Below are 16,706 nucleotides of genomic sequence, written 5' to 3'. Positions count from 1 at the left end.
CAAAATAAAGGCGGATGAATACAAATACATACCACACTTTTCAGATTCTTTTGAAATCTGAAAACCTTTAATACCTTTTTTTTCCCCCACTCATATTTGCACGACTTTGTGTTGATCTATCACATACAATCCCCAAAGAACTTTGATATTTGTGGTTGCAACACGACAAAAGTTAAAAGTTTTCAGGTGTTAAAACCTTAAATTTAAGTATATATTGATATTGAGATTAGACAGTAAGCAACATTTTACTTGCAATGCTAAACCTTTAACGAGTGATTCTTTGTCAGACCATAAAGAGCACAAAGTCACAGTTCTACAAATCTCAATAAAAATAGAAACTAGATAGGCTTCCTGGTTTTCAAGGGTATTCCGTCCCCTACAGATCATACATCAACACACATGAAAGAGGTGATTTGGATGCCTGGAAATAACTTGAAAAGTTTTCATTCTCACTTCCTCATTTTCACCCAGCGCCCCCTGACAAGCCATAATAATCCCCAGGCCAGACATCTTCCTTTGTTTCAACCATCACCTGGACATTTTTCATTTTCTTTATTGCTCCAAAAAAACAGCAGTGACGTACAGCCCGAGTCTGCTGAATCATTGATGCCGCTATTACTGATGAATCCATCTTCAGTCTCATTTTCAAAGACTGGGCCTGTTTTAATAGCTGCATTCATTTTTGGGGGTGAAACTGGCACAGTGTTTAGTTTTAGTAGGTAAAGAAAATGTTTTTACACTAATAACTTTTCCACAAGAGTTTAGCGTGTCACATTTACTTTGATGGTTATTTCTGTCCCTGCTTAATGGTGATTCTAGGAGTCTTTCCTAGTCATGAACCAGAACAGGTTGCCAGTAATTTTCAGGGCATTTTGCCAATTAATTTAATACTAAATATAGAAACATAAAGATGGTGGCATCATGTTTAAAGTCTAATCTGGTGTTGACAGAAAGTTGGTGACCTGAGTATTTGAGTTGTGGAATTGCATTTTAGGCTGCACCCACCAAACATGAATGAACTGGTTCATTTACAGCCCCCTTTACACGTACTAGCTCCTTGGGTAAAAACGTATAAAGTCCTTGGAATAAATGAATGTTTTATTGCTTTAGCATGATCTCACACTGAAACAATTTCAAAATTCAGACATTACAGGTCCTTCTCAAAATATTAGCATATTGTGATAAAGTTCATTATTTTCCATAATGTCATGATGAAAATTTAACATTCATATATTTTAGATTCATTGCACACTAACTGAAATATTTCAGGTCTTTTATTGTCTTAATACGGATGATTTTGGCATACAGCTCATGAAAACCCAAAATTCCTATCTCACAAAATTAGCATATCATTAAAAGGGTCTCTAAACGAGCTATGAACCTAATCATCTGAATCAACGAGTTAACTCTAAACACCTGCAAAAGATTCCTGAGGCCTTTAAAACTCCCAGCCTGGTTCATCACTCAAAACCCCAATCATGGGTAAGACTGCCGACCTGACTGCTGTCCAGAAGGCCACTATTGACACCCTCAAGCAAGAGGGTAAGACACAGAAAGAAATTTCTGAACGAATAGGCTGTTCCCAGAGTGCTGTATCAAGGCACCTCAGTGGGAAGTCTGTGGGAAGGAAAAAGTGTGGCAGAAAACGCTGCACAACGAGAAGAGGTGACCGGACCCTGAGGAAGATTGTGGAGAAGGGCCGATTCCAGACCTTGGGGGACCTGCGGAAGCAGTGGACTGAGTCTGGAGTAGAAACATCCAGAGCCACCGTGCACAGGCGTGTGCTGGAAATGGGCTACAGGTGCCGCATTCCCCAGGTCAAGCCACTTTTGAACCAGAAACAGCGGCAGAAGTGCCTGACCTGGGCTACAGAGAAGCAGCACTGGACTGTTGCTCAGTGGTCCAAAGTACTTTTTTCGGATGAAAGCAAATTCTGCATGTCATTCAGAAATCAAGATGCCAGAGTCTGGAGGAAGACTGGGGAGAAGGAAATGCCAAAATGCCAGAAGTCCAGTGTCAAGTACCCACAGTCAGTGATGGTCTGGGGTGCCGTGTCAGCTGCTGGTGTTGGTCCACTGTGTTTTATCAAGGGCAGGGTCAATGCAGCTAGCTATCAGGAGATTTTGGAACACTTCATGCTTCCATCTGCTGAAAAGCTTTATGGAGATGAAGATTTCCTTTTTCAGCACGACCTGGCACCTGCTCACAGTGCCAAAACCACTGGTAAATGGTTTACTGACCATGGTATCACTGTGCTCAATTGGCCTGCCAACTCTCCTGACCTGAACCCCATAGAGAATCTGTGGGATATTGTGAAGAGAACGTTGAGAGACTCAAGACCAAACACTCTGGATGAGCTAAAGGCCGCTATCGAAGCATCCTGGGCCTCCATAAGACCTCAGCAGTGCCACAGGCTGATTGCCTCCATGCCACGCCGCACTGAAGCAGTCATTTCTGCAAAAGGATTCCCGACCAAGTATTGAGTGCATAACTGTACATGATTATTTGAAGGTTGACGTTTTTTGTATTAAAAACACTTTTCTTTTATTGGTCGGATGAAATATGCTAATTTTGTGAGATAGGAATTTTGGGTTTTCATGAGCTGTATGCCAAAATCATCCGTATTAAGACAATAAAAGACCTGAAATATTTCAGTTAGTGTGCAATGAATCAAAAATATATGAATGTTAAATTTTCATCATTACATTATGGAAAATAATGAACTTTATCACAATATGCTAATATTTTGAGAAGGACCTGTATATTGACTACATTTTTCAGAGGGAGAAAAAGTCCCACATTAACTTTTGGTTTACGTAATACTTCTTTATACTGTTTTGCAAGCAAGACAAGGTTGGGGCATACACACAGAGAGGGATCTTTAATTGTTGTCTTTGCATAATCTCTCCAGATAATACAGATAGTCTTTAGTCTTCAGGTCACTCCATAGGTTTTCTATAAAGATTAAATTTAAGTGAACATATTTCTATCATGAGTTAGTCATATGTTTTGGGCCATTATCCTGCTGAAAGGCCCAAAGATTACTCATATTAAGCTCTGTGGTAAAATCCACAAGATTTCTAGTTAATATGTTTTATTATTTTTCCATGAGTTCATGGTGCAGTGCACTCTAACAAGGTTCTCAGGGCCTCTGAAAGAGAAACAGACCCACAGTATTACAGATCCCCCAACATACTTAACAGTGAGCATGAGGTGCATTTCCCTGTATTCTTTCTTTATGATATCTGTAATATTCTGATGAAAAATATTTTAATCCTATGGGGCTCCAGCTGGTGGTAGTAATGGCAACGTTAGCTCAATTATGTAGTCAGTCAGTCAGTTTCTACCGCTTATTCCATAGGGGGTCGCGGGGGAGCAGTCTATGGGCGAGAGGTAGGGTACACCCTGGACAGGTCGCCAGTCTATCGCAGGGCAACACACAATTATATAGTTGCAAAGTAAATCATCCAAAGCATGACTAAAGCAGTGCTAGACTAAAGATTTTCCCATAGCAGCTGTTGCCCATTGTTTCTTTAACAATGTTTAACCTTTCCTCCAAGTCATTCTAGTCTTCAACTTACATTTGAAGTTTGAAAAAAAAAAAATCAGGAAAAAGCTAGACAGACATGGAAAGAGAACATAAAAGCTGCTCCACTGTTGTTGTGACAACTGGTTGGCATGCTGCTCATGTTTAATATTTTTTATGGAGACCAGGTGATGCCAAGATGTCACTCTTTGCTGTAGTTCTCTCCCAGGGAGCTTCAGAGATGTTTAGCATTGCCTTTGCTGTGCATGGTAGGAAGATAAATTCTAGGCCTCGTCCAGCCTCGTTTGTACCATTAAGGATGTATGTGTTCACGTGTGCTACAAATGCAAATATATAGTGTTTATATATGGTGTGTCTTTTGTTGCATGCAAACTGCACTGACCAATCCTCAGAAACCCTTCACACCAGGCTGCGACACCATTAAATGGACTACATTTTCTATAGCTGTGCTTCTACTCACTACTAAAGGGAGATGAGGAGCTCAGCAGTACTTTGATCCTGGTTTGTTGAAAACATGAAGATATCTTCCTGTCCATTATGCTAGTCAAAAGGGGGATTCGACTTTAATTGTATTGTTTTGCATTCAATCTTCAAAGAAAAACTCTAATGTGTCATAATGGTGATTTGGTATTCAGCCTAAACAACATGCAGCCATATTAAAAAAATGCGAATATTATTGAAAAGTAAATTTTTTTCAGTGACTCAATTCACATCGCAAAACGCATGACATAGATAAATTACAAACAGACTGCTGTTTCCAAGCCTCCATTTCTGTTAATTTTGATTATTTTCTGTTTAGAGCTAATGAAAGCATGACATTGAAGATTAGAATATTACATCAGACCAATAAAAAAAAAAAAACGTTTTTGAACTATCTGGGCTTGACAAAAACTTGACAAAAACTATGTGCAATGCCGGCTTAATACTTGTTATTTTCAAGGTACTTTTAATGCAACAAATCAGCCTTATCAGAACGCACATTCTAATTTAATGTATATCCAAGATAACATAAAGGCCGATCTTAATTACCAACAAAACATTATAAGTGCCACAACATTTATCTCCCACAGTGTTCCCTCTTCTTCTGAGAGCTTTGTCAACACAGCTGCATCTTCACAACGAGTGTTCACAAATTCATTTCCATAATAATTCTTCCACAAAACTAACTTATTGACTCCCACCTCGATGCTTTAACATATGTATGATAAAAATGTGTGAGCTTTGACTTTATATTTGTTTGTTGAGTAAATGGGATGCAGCATGCTGCAGTCCCTGTGAATGTTTTTCTGATTCTCTCTTTTTTCAGTGCGAGGTAATGCAGCAAAACTGATTGATAAAAATAGAAACTCTGGAAGCATTTACCATAGTTTGAGAGTGAAGAAAAGCATCCTGTGTGTGCTAGACTAAATTGGCAGGTAAACTGGAGAGAGAAGTAACTAAAGTTTATGTTATATGCCCTCTTGGTCATAAATGTCTCTACAAAGTTGTATTATTATCCAGATGGCCTGACAAGGTTAACACAGGAAATACTATACGTCCTACATCCAGTAGATAGGCATGCTCTTGGAAGCAGCTTTACTTTGCATTTTCAAGCCTGTGTAAGTAAAAGGCATTCACTCACAGAGATGCTTTCCTAAATGATGAATGAACTACGGTGGAAGTGGCGAAAAGTGCGCAGAAATGGGACTAACTGTAGAGTGCAGCATGTTGCTGTGAGCCAGACTTTGTGACTTTACGCCAGCCTTAACTGTGGTGGGATATTAACGGAACATAAAACGAAATCTAAAAAAGGCTGTCTTAAAAACTCTGATTGCGTTAATTCCAAGAGTTTTTTGTAGACCGACCAACGCAAACTGCAGCAGCCATGTGTGTGTGTGTGTGTGTGTGTTTGTGTGTGTGTGTGTGTGTGTGTGTGTGTGTGTGTGTACGTGACTGTGCATCCTCTTCGACCCAAACCAACAACCTTTAAGGAAAGTGCTGCATTATGCTGGCTGTAGGTACACACCTGGTTGTAAATAATCAGGAGATCTTTAATTGATTTCATTCAGGATCTACCAGACCACCTTACCCATCTCAGAAATCATTTAAGATTTGACATTTAATCACATTTCAGTGTAAGAATAATAAGATATAAATCCGTCTAAGGATGTATTATGTTTGTCCTTGAGAGACTGAATGTTTGCTTGCTTGCTGCGCGATTTGCCCTATGTAGTGGCTGCATTGCGAGCTGTGTCGGGATGCACCTAATTTTAGGCAGCTAATGTGTGATGTGTTTGAGGCTCTGGCTCGGTCAGAGGTGTGATGTTTATCTTTGCCTCTGGGATTAACACTGACAGCGTTTTCAGCTGTGGAAAACTTTTAAGCCCTAGTTGTTGCTAAATAAATCACCCAAATATGTAGCCACCACCATGCAAACACATTACTAAGTTGTGCTGAACCTTTGACCCCAGTGACTTTGAGGTTGTAAGGTTTACAGAGTGCCAGATCCTAGAGGGTGTCACTTTATGTTACTGTCAGAAAGATATGTTTAAATTAAACTGTTCAGCTTCAAGCCTCTTCACCAGGATGGAATTGGATATGATGTGTCAGCTACAGCATGTAGTCTGACCTCTACATTTTACATACATGCATTTAGAGAAAACCTTTAAAGCTATGAACAGCAGATGTCAGATTAACTCCTTTGCTGGTTGGTAAGGACGTGTAAAATTAAAGGAGTATGCTTATGTTAGTAACTCATCTAAATAAGTGAAGCACATCGTATAGAATAATTATTACACACAGACTTATGTTTTCAAGACTAATTTCTGTTAATTATGATAATTTTCACCTAACAGCCAATGAAAACACTTTAATACGGAAATGTGGGCCAAGTGAAAAAGTATGATTAACACCTGCTTAAAGGTTGTTATTTTGAAAAGGTACTTTAAATCTGATAAAAGAGCCAGAAATTGTATGTCTTTACTGCCTATAGCACTGCTAATGCTATCTAGCAAGCTAACAGTAATTGATTTTGCAATACCTTGTGTGCTTTCTTGTATTCTTTGGCTATGATTGCAAAATTGCTATATAGGAAGGCATGGGCAGCGGTTCAGCAACTCATTCTTGCAAATATTGAGTGGGGCTGCAAGTGAATCATAGAAGTATAGCAAATGAAAAATTTTCTTTTGCTCTGGTATAATCTTAATTCTTCTAATTCTTCGCACAAGTCTGGGAAAAAACACTATAAATGAATATTAAGATGTTATTAAATAACACTGTGTCAATTGTACACTTTTCTTTAAACTTTGCAAATAGTATGGCACCTAGAAATGCTTTGTTTTGGCTGTATTTACTTCACAGTAAGGGTGGCCGGGCACTCCCTTAGAGATAGGGTGAGGAGCTCGGCCATCCGGGAGGGGCTCGGAGTAGAGCCGCTGCTCCTCCACATCGAGAGGAGCCAGTTGAGGTGGCTCGGGCATCTATACCGGATGCCTCCTGGACGCCATCCTCGGGAGGTGTTCCAGGCACGTCCCACCAGGAGGAGGCCCTGGGGACGGCCCAGGACACCCTGAAGGAACTATGTCTCTCGGCTGGCCTGGGAACACCTTGGGCTCCACCCGGAGGAGCTGGAGGAGGTGGAAAGGGACGTCTGGGCGTCTCTGCTGAGTCTGCTGCCCCCGCGACCCGGTCCCGGATAAAGCGGAAGACGACGAGTACGAATACGAGTACTTCACAGTATTGCATTTCTGCCCTGCTTTTCAATGTCGTACAGGCTATCATACGAGTTCATCCCTCACAGCACTGTGCATGCAGGACAGAGCAGAGGGACATGATACTACAGCATATGTAATGTGATCTCCAGCTAAGCCAGGCTGATCAGAAAATTCTGTGGCATACACTACAATTAAGAGATGCCACACGTCAGTGCCACTGTTAAGAGATGTATATATTAAATGCTGTGTAGATAATGCAGTTACAACCTCTTAATAACATTACTTAATCTCATGCTATACTTTGCAGACACTCTCTTTGCACTGGTGAAAATGTAGGCTGGGAAGTTGGATCCATGCACGTATTACTTGAAAACTTCACTCACAGTCTGTGTGTGCTTGACTATCATTAAACTTTCACGCCCACAATGATCAAGGTATAAAGGTATGGAAAAGAAAAACAATGAGACAATGATATGGGAAGAAACTTGTGCCATCAGAAATTGAATTTGAATTTATGTAGTTTGAAATGAAATGCATTGGTTTGTCAATGAATTTCACTAAACTGAAACTGAATTTTATGGTTTGAAACTGAATTAATTTGCTTTTAAAATGTATTTTGTTGTATAAAAAATTCAGTTTGACTACTTTCACTTTCAGGTCTGTAATTCAATTTCAGTTCCAAAATTCAGTTTTTTGTGTCATACATCCGGGTCCTTGAGGATAGCCACAGATTAATCAAACACAGATTCATCGATTTATGTTTCACATCAGGTTAAACTTCCTTTACGGCATGTTGAGCTGGAGCAGTCCAGCTACATGAGCTTGGCGGATGTCAATCACCAAGTCAAATAAGCATCTATAAGAAACGTCATGTAAATAAATGATGGTCAAACAGCAACACTTATGCTACCTGTAGCTATTAGCTAAACATGCCAGATTAGCATAGTGTGCCACCGGTGTTACGTCGGTCTGCGTTTCTCTTGTACCTCAGTGTCACTTCTGTTGCCTAGCAACCGTGTTAGCGTGAATCGCAGAGCTGTGAATCCGAACAAATGAAGCCTGAAGGTTAATAACGCTGTCTCTACTGTAAATAACTACACGGTTTTTATTTACCCTTTTACATATTGCTGATGGCTTATAATGCTGTTTTGTTTTAAAATGTTATTGTTTTATGATCTTGTTCATTATCCAGCCATTTAAAATGTTAAAAATATTTTTTGTGTTCATAGATAACAAAATCTAACACTAGATAAAATACATTGATGACAAATACCATTTCTTTAATTTATTTGTAAAGCTTTCAACAACTTAAACACTAACATATTAACTCTAGGAACAAAGTTTAAATCAGTTTATTTGCAGAGCATAATAATAATAATTATTATTATTATACTAAATAAACCAAACATTAATATTAGATTTCATCTGACTGAATTATATCTGGTTAACTTCCACCAATTGGGGAAACCCAGCGGGATTTTGAAAACAATGTGCCGGAAGTCAACTGTTCTCTCGGGGTTTAGCACACCTCAACCACCCGGTCAGCTGACAGCTGGCGAGGCGAGCCGGCTGCTGGGGCAGCGGACGAACATATCGGCGCATTTGTGTAATTAAGCGATATCTTGATAAACTGATCAGATATTTTAGGTTTACACAGCTACATTCTCGTCTAAAAACATTGTAAAAGTTCAGTTGTTTCACAGAATGCGCAATATATCCAATTTTATTCACATCTTTTCTCTCTCCTCCTGCCTTTGCTATGACCCGCAATGCTTTCGGTGGAGGAGGATGTTTGTTCTCTGTCTCCCGCACCTCCTCCCATATCTGCACTGCTTCAGCTCTGTGTCTTGTCTTTGGAGCCTCTTTTTGCATATCCTCCAAATTCTGAGTTATGGATTTGGTCAGCTGGTCTCTCAATGCAATTGAACAAATTTTCTCGAGGAGAAGACATGGTGAAGGAGAGCCCAACTTGTCCGGATGGGACGTTTTTCTCTGGATACACAATGGACTCCTGGCAAAAGTGGAGGATTGTGTGTTTGTCAATAATGTCAGTCGAGGATGTGGAAGATGTGTATATAATTGGATGTTTGATATCAGGATTTCTGCTTTTTGGACTCAGCGGTTACCTGGCATATCGAGAAATTCGAAGAATGTCAGCAGCTGTTCTGGCCATTGTAAGGCTGCCTGGCATGTGTGATGGGATCTTCAGAGCGATCAACACTCAGACTGAGATGTTATGTGAGCTGAATCACAGACTGGATGTGATCCTTACAGGATCGCAGGCAGGTTGCGGTTCCTGGACTCGGGTGAAATGGGAAAAATCTTGGAGAAAGTTGTTCGTTCGGATCTGGCGAAAGACCAGGAATTTGTCTATTTGGATTTGCCTTTGAGAAGCACCAGCGAGACTCTCAAGGCTGACGGAAAATTAAGAGTCAGCCTAACCCAAATAATTGTTTTTCTGAATCTGGCTCCCCTGCACGGCCTTGATGGCTGGCTATCTTCAACTTCTCCTGGAAGTTATGTAAACATGACGCTCTGCTCCATCTGCCCCCTCCCTTCCCTGAGGACATCTGTGGACCTGCTCAGAACTTTGTGGCTGGTTGATGAACCTTCCAACGTACCATCAAGGACAATGGCCTCTGTGACAGTGCTTCATGGACTCACTTGCACACACACACATGCTCAAGATAAACATATGCACCCCCTCACACCACCTTCACTGTTCCCGGCATGATGTTGTTTTGCATACGTGTTGCTTCTTTGTGCTGAGGTTTTTTGCAATCTCAAACTGTATCCTGCTAAGGATAAAGTGTGAAATATGATTTTTTTCCCTCTACTTACCTAATGTGGCCTCTTTTCTCATCTAGCAAGGGCAGCGCCTGTGAGTGGGCAGCAAAGCCTCGGTGACCCGTCCCCCCATTGTCTTGTGTCATGATGTATGTTTGGATGGGTTGTACTGGAATTCTAATTTCCCCTCGGGGATCAATAAAGTATCTTTGAATTGAATTGAATTGAAGCATGGGAGAGGGTGGGACACGGAGGATAACCGGACCCGTCCTTCAAATCTGGGGATAAGAGGGACGCATTTGTTGAAACCTTAGAGATTGGACAGCATTCATCCCCTCATCCAGGACGTTATCGGCCTACAAATGCATCCTTCAAAGGATATAGCCCCTGACTTTGGACACAGCAATAATGAATGACATCAGTAAATCTGTGTTTGATTAATTTCTGGCTTCAGGAACCCAGATGTGTGACAAAAAACTGAATTTTGGAACTGAAATTGAATTTCAGACCTGAAAGTGAAAGTTATCAAACTGAATTTTCAATACAAAGCAAAGCAATTTTCAAAGCAAACAAATTCTGTTTTAAACCATTATATTTAGTTTCAATTTAGTGAAATTCATTTTCAAACCAATGCATTTAATTTCAAATTACACAAATACAGATTCAGTCTGAGCAATTCAAATTCAGTTTCTGATGGCACAAGTTTCTTCCCATACAATGATGTCAGAGAAACATTTCTTTTGTTCTTGCATAGTAACACACTGCAAGGTAAAAACAAAAAAAGGGGTGCCATAAATGATTATCATATTTTATGTTTGACTTTCAATTATTATCAACAACATTTGTATCAAATCATAGATACTGGTGAAACTTATGAGGCTTTAGGGAACCTCCATTGCTGCATAACGGCTCTTTCCGTCTTCATTATCACACCTGGCTGTTCAGCAATTCTTTGTACAGTTTCAGGATATGTATTGGACTTTAACTGCTTGAATTGTTTTCATTGAAAAGCTGGAGTAAGTTGTGGTGCTCTAAAACGTTTGACCAGTATTGTATAAAATGCGACAGCATGAGCAACCTGTATCTTTGTGCTCCACAGATGGAAGATATTGTTACACGAATACAAGATGAAAAAGCAGGAGGGGTTGCTATCCGGACTGTTAAAAGCTTCCTCTCCAAGATCCCAAGTGTGGTATCAGGTTTGTATTTGTGTGAAAACCACAAATGTGCATGTGTGTGTGAATTTTGCTTTGTCCTTTAGAAATCTTGCCCACAATGAGCTGCCTCTTTCTCAATAAGAGCTTATCCCACCTGATGCATTTATAACATTGTCCTTGTTATTGTGTTTTTTTTTATCACTTTGACTGTGCAAAACAACACATATGAGTCACAATAAATTACACATGTATGACCTTCTGTGCTCATTTTCCCTATTACTACTATACAGTAGACGGAGGCAGATAATGTCTTTGCAAAACTATTTGATCCTGTCCTTGACAGTGATGCAGAAAAGCTCCCTCTCCTCTCTGTCTGTGTGCGTATTTGTGTACGTGCTGTTTTCCTTCATGTTTGTGCTTTTGTGTAATAGTGAGTCACAAGCATAGGACACGGAGGTTGCTCCATTTCTCTGTGAGGCTGGGCTGCATCTGAGTCAGTCCTTCACATGATTTCCTCCAGGCCTTTCCAGCAGCCTCTACTGAGCAAGAACAGGGGGGCCGAAAGTTTTGCTGTCCAGGAGCAGATAGAGAATGCAGTAAAAACCTGCCAACAATAATGTTATATTTAGATACCTACTCAGTGTTGACAACTTTGAAGACAGGCAGCTTTTGTCTGAACTGTTGCAGATTTGTAATTTTGACTCCCTTTCTAACCGATACCGTTCTCTGGAAAACAGGAGCGGACATTGTTCAGTGGCTGATGAAAAACCTCTCCATTGAGGATCCAGGTAGGCCTGCTGAGAGATGTTACAGTGCATGTGAACACAAAGAGGTGGAGGACAATGTCATGTGCTTTCCTGCTCTCCTGTCACTAGCTGAAGCCATCCACCTCGGTAGTCTGATCGCAGCCCATGGCTACATCTTTCCCATCTCTGACCACGTCCTAACCCTAAAGGATGACGGAACCCTTTACCGCTTTCAGGTACAGAGAAGTTTGCTGCGGGGCTGTCCTTGATGGGCTTTGGGAGGCCTTTGAGTGTAAAATAATAAGATGATGGTTGTTTATCAGAAGGATGTGTTTACTGTGTGATGCTAATGAGAGCAATCCGTTCTAAGCCTATTACTCATTCCACCAAGGTCGATCCTATACATTGCACCCCTGCTGCATGCTGCGTCAGAGCGAGAGAAGGGCAGTTCAACACAGCCTATGGGTCAGCCGTGGAGCTTGTCAGGAAGCAGTTTTTTTTTTTTTGCTCCATCTTATCCGGTATGAACCTTGACTGGCAAGCCCCAAGATTGGAATATGAGAGCCGGCTGCGTAGTCTCCCTGCTTTTCTTCCTGAGTCTACTCTACCTCTGAAAGCATTTATCTTCACTTGTATTGGCCAATATTAAAAGCTATTATTGTGCTGGTGCAGGGAGGGCAACACTTGCTCATTCAGCTGGGGCTAAAAATATTCCCTCTGATGGTGATGCAACAGGCCTGCTTCACCAGAACCTCTGAAAAGAATCCACGGTGCATCTGTAACATAGTGGGAAATCTGCATAGCAGTGCTGCAAGAGACCATGGCAGCCTTATAATAGATACTACACTGGTAGAGGACCCACATTTAATGGCAGCTGTCCTCTTCTGTTTGTCACACGTTTGTGCATTGTGTTACAGATTGGGCTGCTTTATTACGAGCTGACAGTTCTGAATGAGAGCAAGTCATTATCTTCACACAGGTGCATTGATCAGCATCAGCCTTTCTCCTCAGGCTAATTACCTTCATGAAAAATAGTGCAAATGAAATATGCGCTTCTAATTCTGTCCCATTATTAAGAATGCATGACAAATTCAAATCATCAATTATGAATGGACCAAGGAAAGAATTTTGAATCAGTTTCTTTCCGACAGAATAGAGTTAAACAAAACCATGAGAAAAGAAATTATCATTGCTTCACGGATATTTTTAGTGGCTAAAAGCATTACAAAGATTGTATATGAACAAATATTTGGTTACCATTTGATCACAATAAAGCTTAGGAGGTTTACATCGGCTGCCATAAGTTTATGTACACTTATGTGCATAAATGTTTATAATTTTGGGCTTTTAACAATGCATTTGAGCAATACAACCTCAATGAATTTTACAAACAAGAGTTGTAAGCACAATTCTGACTTTGGTCTGTAACAGTACAGACCAAAGGTTTGGACACACCTTCTGATTCAAAGTGTTGTCTTTATTTTCATGACCATCAAAACTATGAATTAACACGTGGAATTATATACTGAACAAAAAAGTGTGAAACAACTGAAAATATGTCTTATATTCTAGGTTCTTCAAAGTAGCCACCTTTTGCTTTGATTACTGCTCCGCACACTCTTGGCATTCTGTTGATGAGCTTCAAGAGGTAGTCACCTGAAATGGTTTTCCAACAGTTTTGAAGGAGTTCCCAGAGATGCTTAGCACTTGTTGGCCCTTTTACCTTCACTCTGCGGTCCAGCTCACCCTAAACCATCTCAATTAGGTTCAGGTCCGGTGACTGTGGAGGCCAGGTCATCTGGCGCAGCACCCCATCACTCTCCTTCTTGGTCAAATAGCCCTTACACAGCCTGGAGGTGTGTTTGGGGTCATTGTCCTGTTGAAAAATAAATGATGGTCCAACTAAATGCAAACCGGATGGAATAGCATGCCGCTGCAAGATGCTGTGGTAGCCATGTTGGTTCAGTATGCCTTCAATTTTGAATAAATCCCCAACAGTGTCACCAGCAAAGCACCCCCACACCATCACACCTCCTCCTCCATGCTTCACGGTGGGAACCAGGCATGTAGAGTCCATCCGTTCACCTCTTCTGCGCCGCACAAAGACACGGTGGTTGGAACAAAAGATCTCAAACTTGGACTCATCAGACAAAAGCACAGATTTCCACTGGTCTAATGTCCATTCCTTGTGTTCTTTAGCCCAAACAAGTCTCTTCTGCTTGTTGCCTGTCCTCAGCAGTGGTTTCCTAGCAGCTATTTTACCATGAAGGCCTGATTCACACAGTCTCCTCTTAACAGTTGTTCTAGAGATGTGTCTGGTGCTAGAACTCTGTGTGGCATTGACCTGTTCTCTAATCTGAGCTGCTGTTAACCTGCGATTTCTGAGGCTGGTGACTCGGATGAACTTATCGTCCACAGCAGAGGTGACTCTTGGTCTTCCTTTCCTGGGGCGGTCCTCATGTGAGCCAGTTTCTTTGTAGAGCTTGATGGTTTTTGCGATTGCACTTGGGGACACTTTCAAAGTTTTCCCAATTGTTCGGACTGACTGACCTTCATTTCTTAAAGAAATGATGGCCACTCGTTTTTCTTTACTTAGCTGCTTTATTCTTGCCATAATACAAATTCTAACAGTCTATTCAGTAAGACTATCAGCTGTGTACTGTATCCACCTCCTGCACAACACAACTGATGGTCCCAACCCCATTTATAAGACTTGAAATCCCACTTATTAAACCTGACAGGGCACACCTGTGAAGTGAAAACCATTTCAGGTGACTACCTCTTGAAGCTCATCAACAGAATGCCAAGAGTGTGTGGAGCAGTAATCAAAGCAAAAGGTGGCTACTTTGAAGAACCTAGAATATAAGACATATTGGGTCTGAGTGTGAGGGCGCTTGTGTATACAAGGTTTCTCCATAAAAATATGCAATAGCAAGTGTGAGGAGCCACAGACCTGCCCCCCTGGACCTGGGACAGATATGGAGATGATTTGAGCCATAGACATCCAAAGGCCCTCCAGAGCATAGGAACCCCAGGAGAACCATCGCCGGGACTACCGCAACCCCCCAGAGAAGATCAGGGGAGAGGAGCAGGGGAACCACCCAGCAGCCACAGTGCAGAAGCCCCAGGGAGCTGCAGCAACGAGCCCACAGGCCCCGCCGGCAGCCGTCTATGCCCGAGCAGATCCAGCCATGGACCCAGAGACCCGAGACCCCAGGACATGTCACTCCCCAAGCAGAGGCCCAACAGAGCCCAGGGGTCTAGGCCCCAGCAAGCAGCCACCGGGCAGCAACAAGTAAAATATAATTATTGTTACACAGTTAAAAAGAAACAAAAGTCTTAGTTTAGATTTAAAAGCACAAATAAATTCATCTGGTTTCAGGTCTTCTGAAGCAAGTACCAAGCAAAGGGAGCAGATTGAACAAAAGCATTTTTGCCCAATTCAGTTCTAGCAAAAGGGACAGAAAGAAGCAGTAGATTATGTAATAAAAAAGTATAAGAGTGAACATTTCTCAGTGCAATTGCTGTACATATGTAGGCTGGCAGTAGTCCAAGTATTGCCTTATTTATGAAAGTTAATCAATGGCATGTCCTTCAGGTGGCCGGACCAGGCCATCCCACCCAAGAGTATAACTCAAAATGGTGTGTTGACAATTTTAAGTTTGGAATAAACCTAAGAGAAGAGAGGTAGACAGAGTCAATCATCCAAAGTCATTGTAAAGAAGCAATCATATTCAAAATCCCCATAGTTCAACACAGTTCAACAAATGAGTTGCAGTGACAAGCCGTTTTTTAGCTGTATGCAAGAAACCTAAGTTGTTTCGAAAATAAAAACCCAACTTTTACTTTAGCCTTTTCACAAGATTTACCACGTGGGGCTTGAAAGTCAGTGAGTCAGCAATCAAGATGGCTAGATATTTATATCCACTATGTTTAATTTCCTCTGGAAATGAGCAATGAGGGGATCATTTGTGGCCTCCTCGACCTAGAAAAATATTAATGTAGCCTTGTCCACATTGAGAGCAAGTTTCAAATTAAGTAAGGAGTGCTGGACAGCAACAAAGGCTTTCCACAATAAATCAATGGCCTGAGCAGGAGTTGATACAGTGCAACAAATAACTGTCATATGCATAAAAATGCCTACAGGTCCTTCTCAAAATATTAGCATATTGTGATAAAGTTCATTATTTTCCATAATGTCATGATGAAAATTTAACATTCATATATTTTAGATTCATTGCACACTAACTGAAATATTTCAGGTCTTTTATTGTCTTAATACGGATGATTTTGGCATACAGCTCATGAAAACCCAAAATTCCTATCTCACAAAATTAGCATATCATTAAAAGGGTCTCTAAACGAGCTATGAACCTAATCATCTGAATCAACGAGTTAACTCTAAACACCTGCAAAAGATTCGTGAGGCCTTTAAAACTCCTAGCCTGGTTCATCACTCAAAACCCCAATCATGGGTAAGACTGCCGACCTGACTGCTGTCCAGAAGGCCACTATTGACACCCTCAAGCAAGAGGGTAAGACACAGAAAGACATTTCTGAATGAATAGGCTGTTCCCAGAGTGCTGTATCAAGGCACCTCAGTGGGAAGTCTGTGGGAAGGAAAAAGTGTGGCAGAAAACGCTGCACAACGAGAAGAGGTGACCGGACCCTGAGGAAGATTGTGGAGAAGGGCCGATTCCAGACCTTGGGGGACCTGCGGAAGCAGTGGACTGAGTCTGGAGTAGAAACATCCAGAGCCACCGTGCACAGGCGTGTG

At 41.2% G+C, this 16,706-nt stretch overlaps 1 protein-coding gene across 8 annotated transcripts in view; it reads left to right on the top strand.

The window, feature by feature from the left end:
- LOC124855493 (regulator of G-protein signaling 6-like) overlaps positions 1–16,706 on the top strand; it is a 78,153-nt gene that overhangs the window by 45,097 nt on the left and 16,350 nt on the right. For all 8 annotated transcript variants that reach the window (XM_047345393.1, XM_047345395.1, XM_047345397.1 and 5 more), the window contains 3 exons: positions 11,126–11,225; positions 11,921–11,971; positions 12,059–12,165. In XM_047345393.1, coding sequence (XP_047201349.1) covers positions 11,126–11,225; positions 11,921–11,971; positions 12,059–12,165 — 258 coding nt within the window. The remainder of the gene's footprint in view (positions 1–11,125; positions 11,226–11,920; positions 11,972–12,058; positions 12,166–16,706) is intronic.

The sequence above is a fragment of the Girardinichthys multiradiatus genome, chromosome 19 (genome assembly GCF_021462225.1).
Source record: "Girardinichthys multiradiatus isolate DD_20200921_A chromosome 19, DD_fGirMul_XY1, whole genome shotgun sequence".
NCBI lineage: Eukaryota > Metazoa > Chordata > Actinopteri > Cyprinodontiformes > Goodeidae > Girardinichthys > Girardinichthys multiradiatus.
The sequence above is the reverse complement of the archived record's forward strand: the minus strand, read 5'-3'. Positions and strand labels throughout refer to the sequence as shown.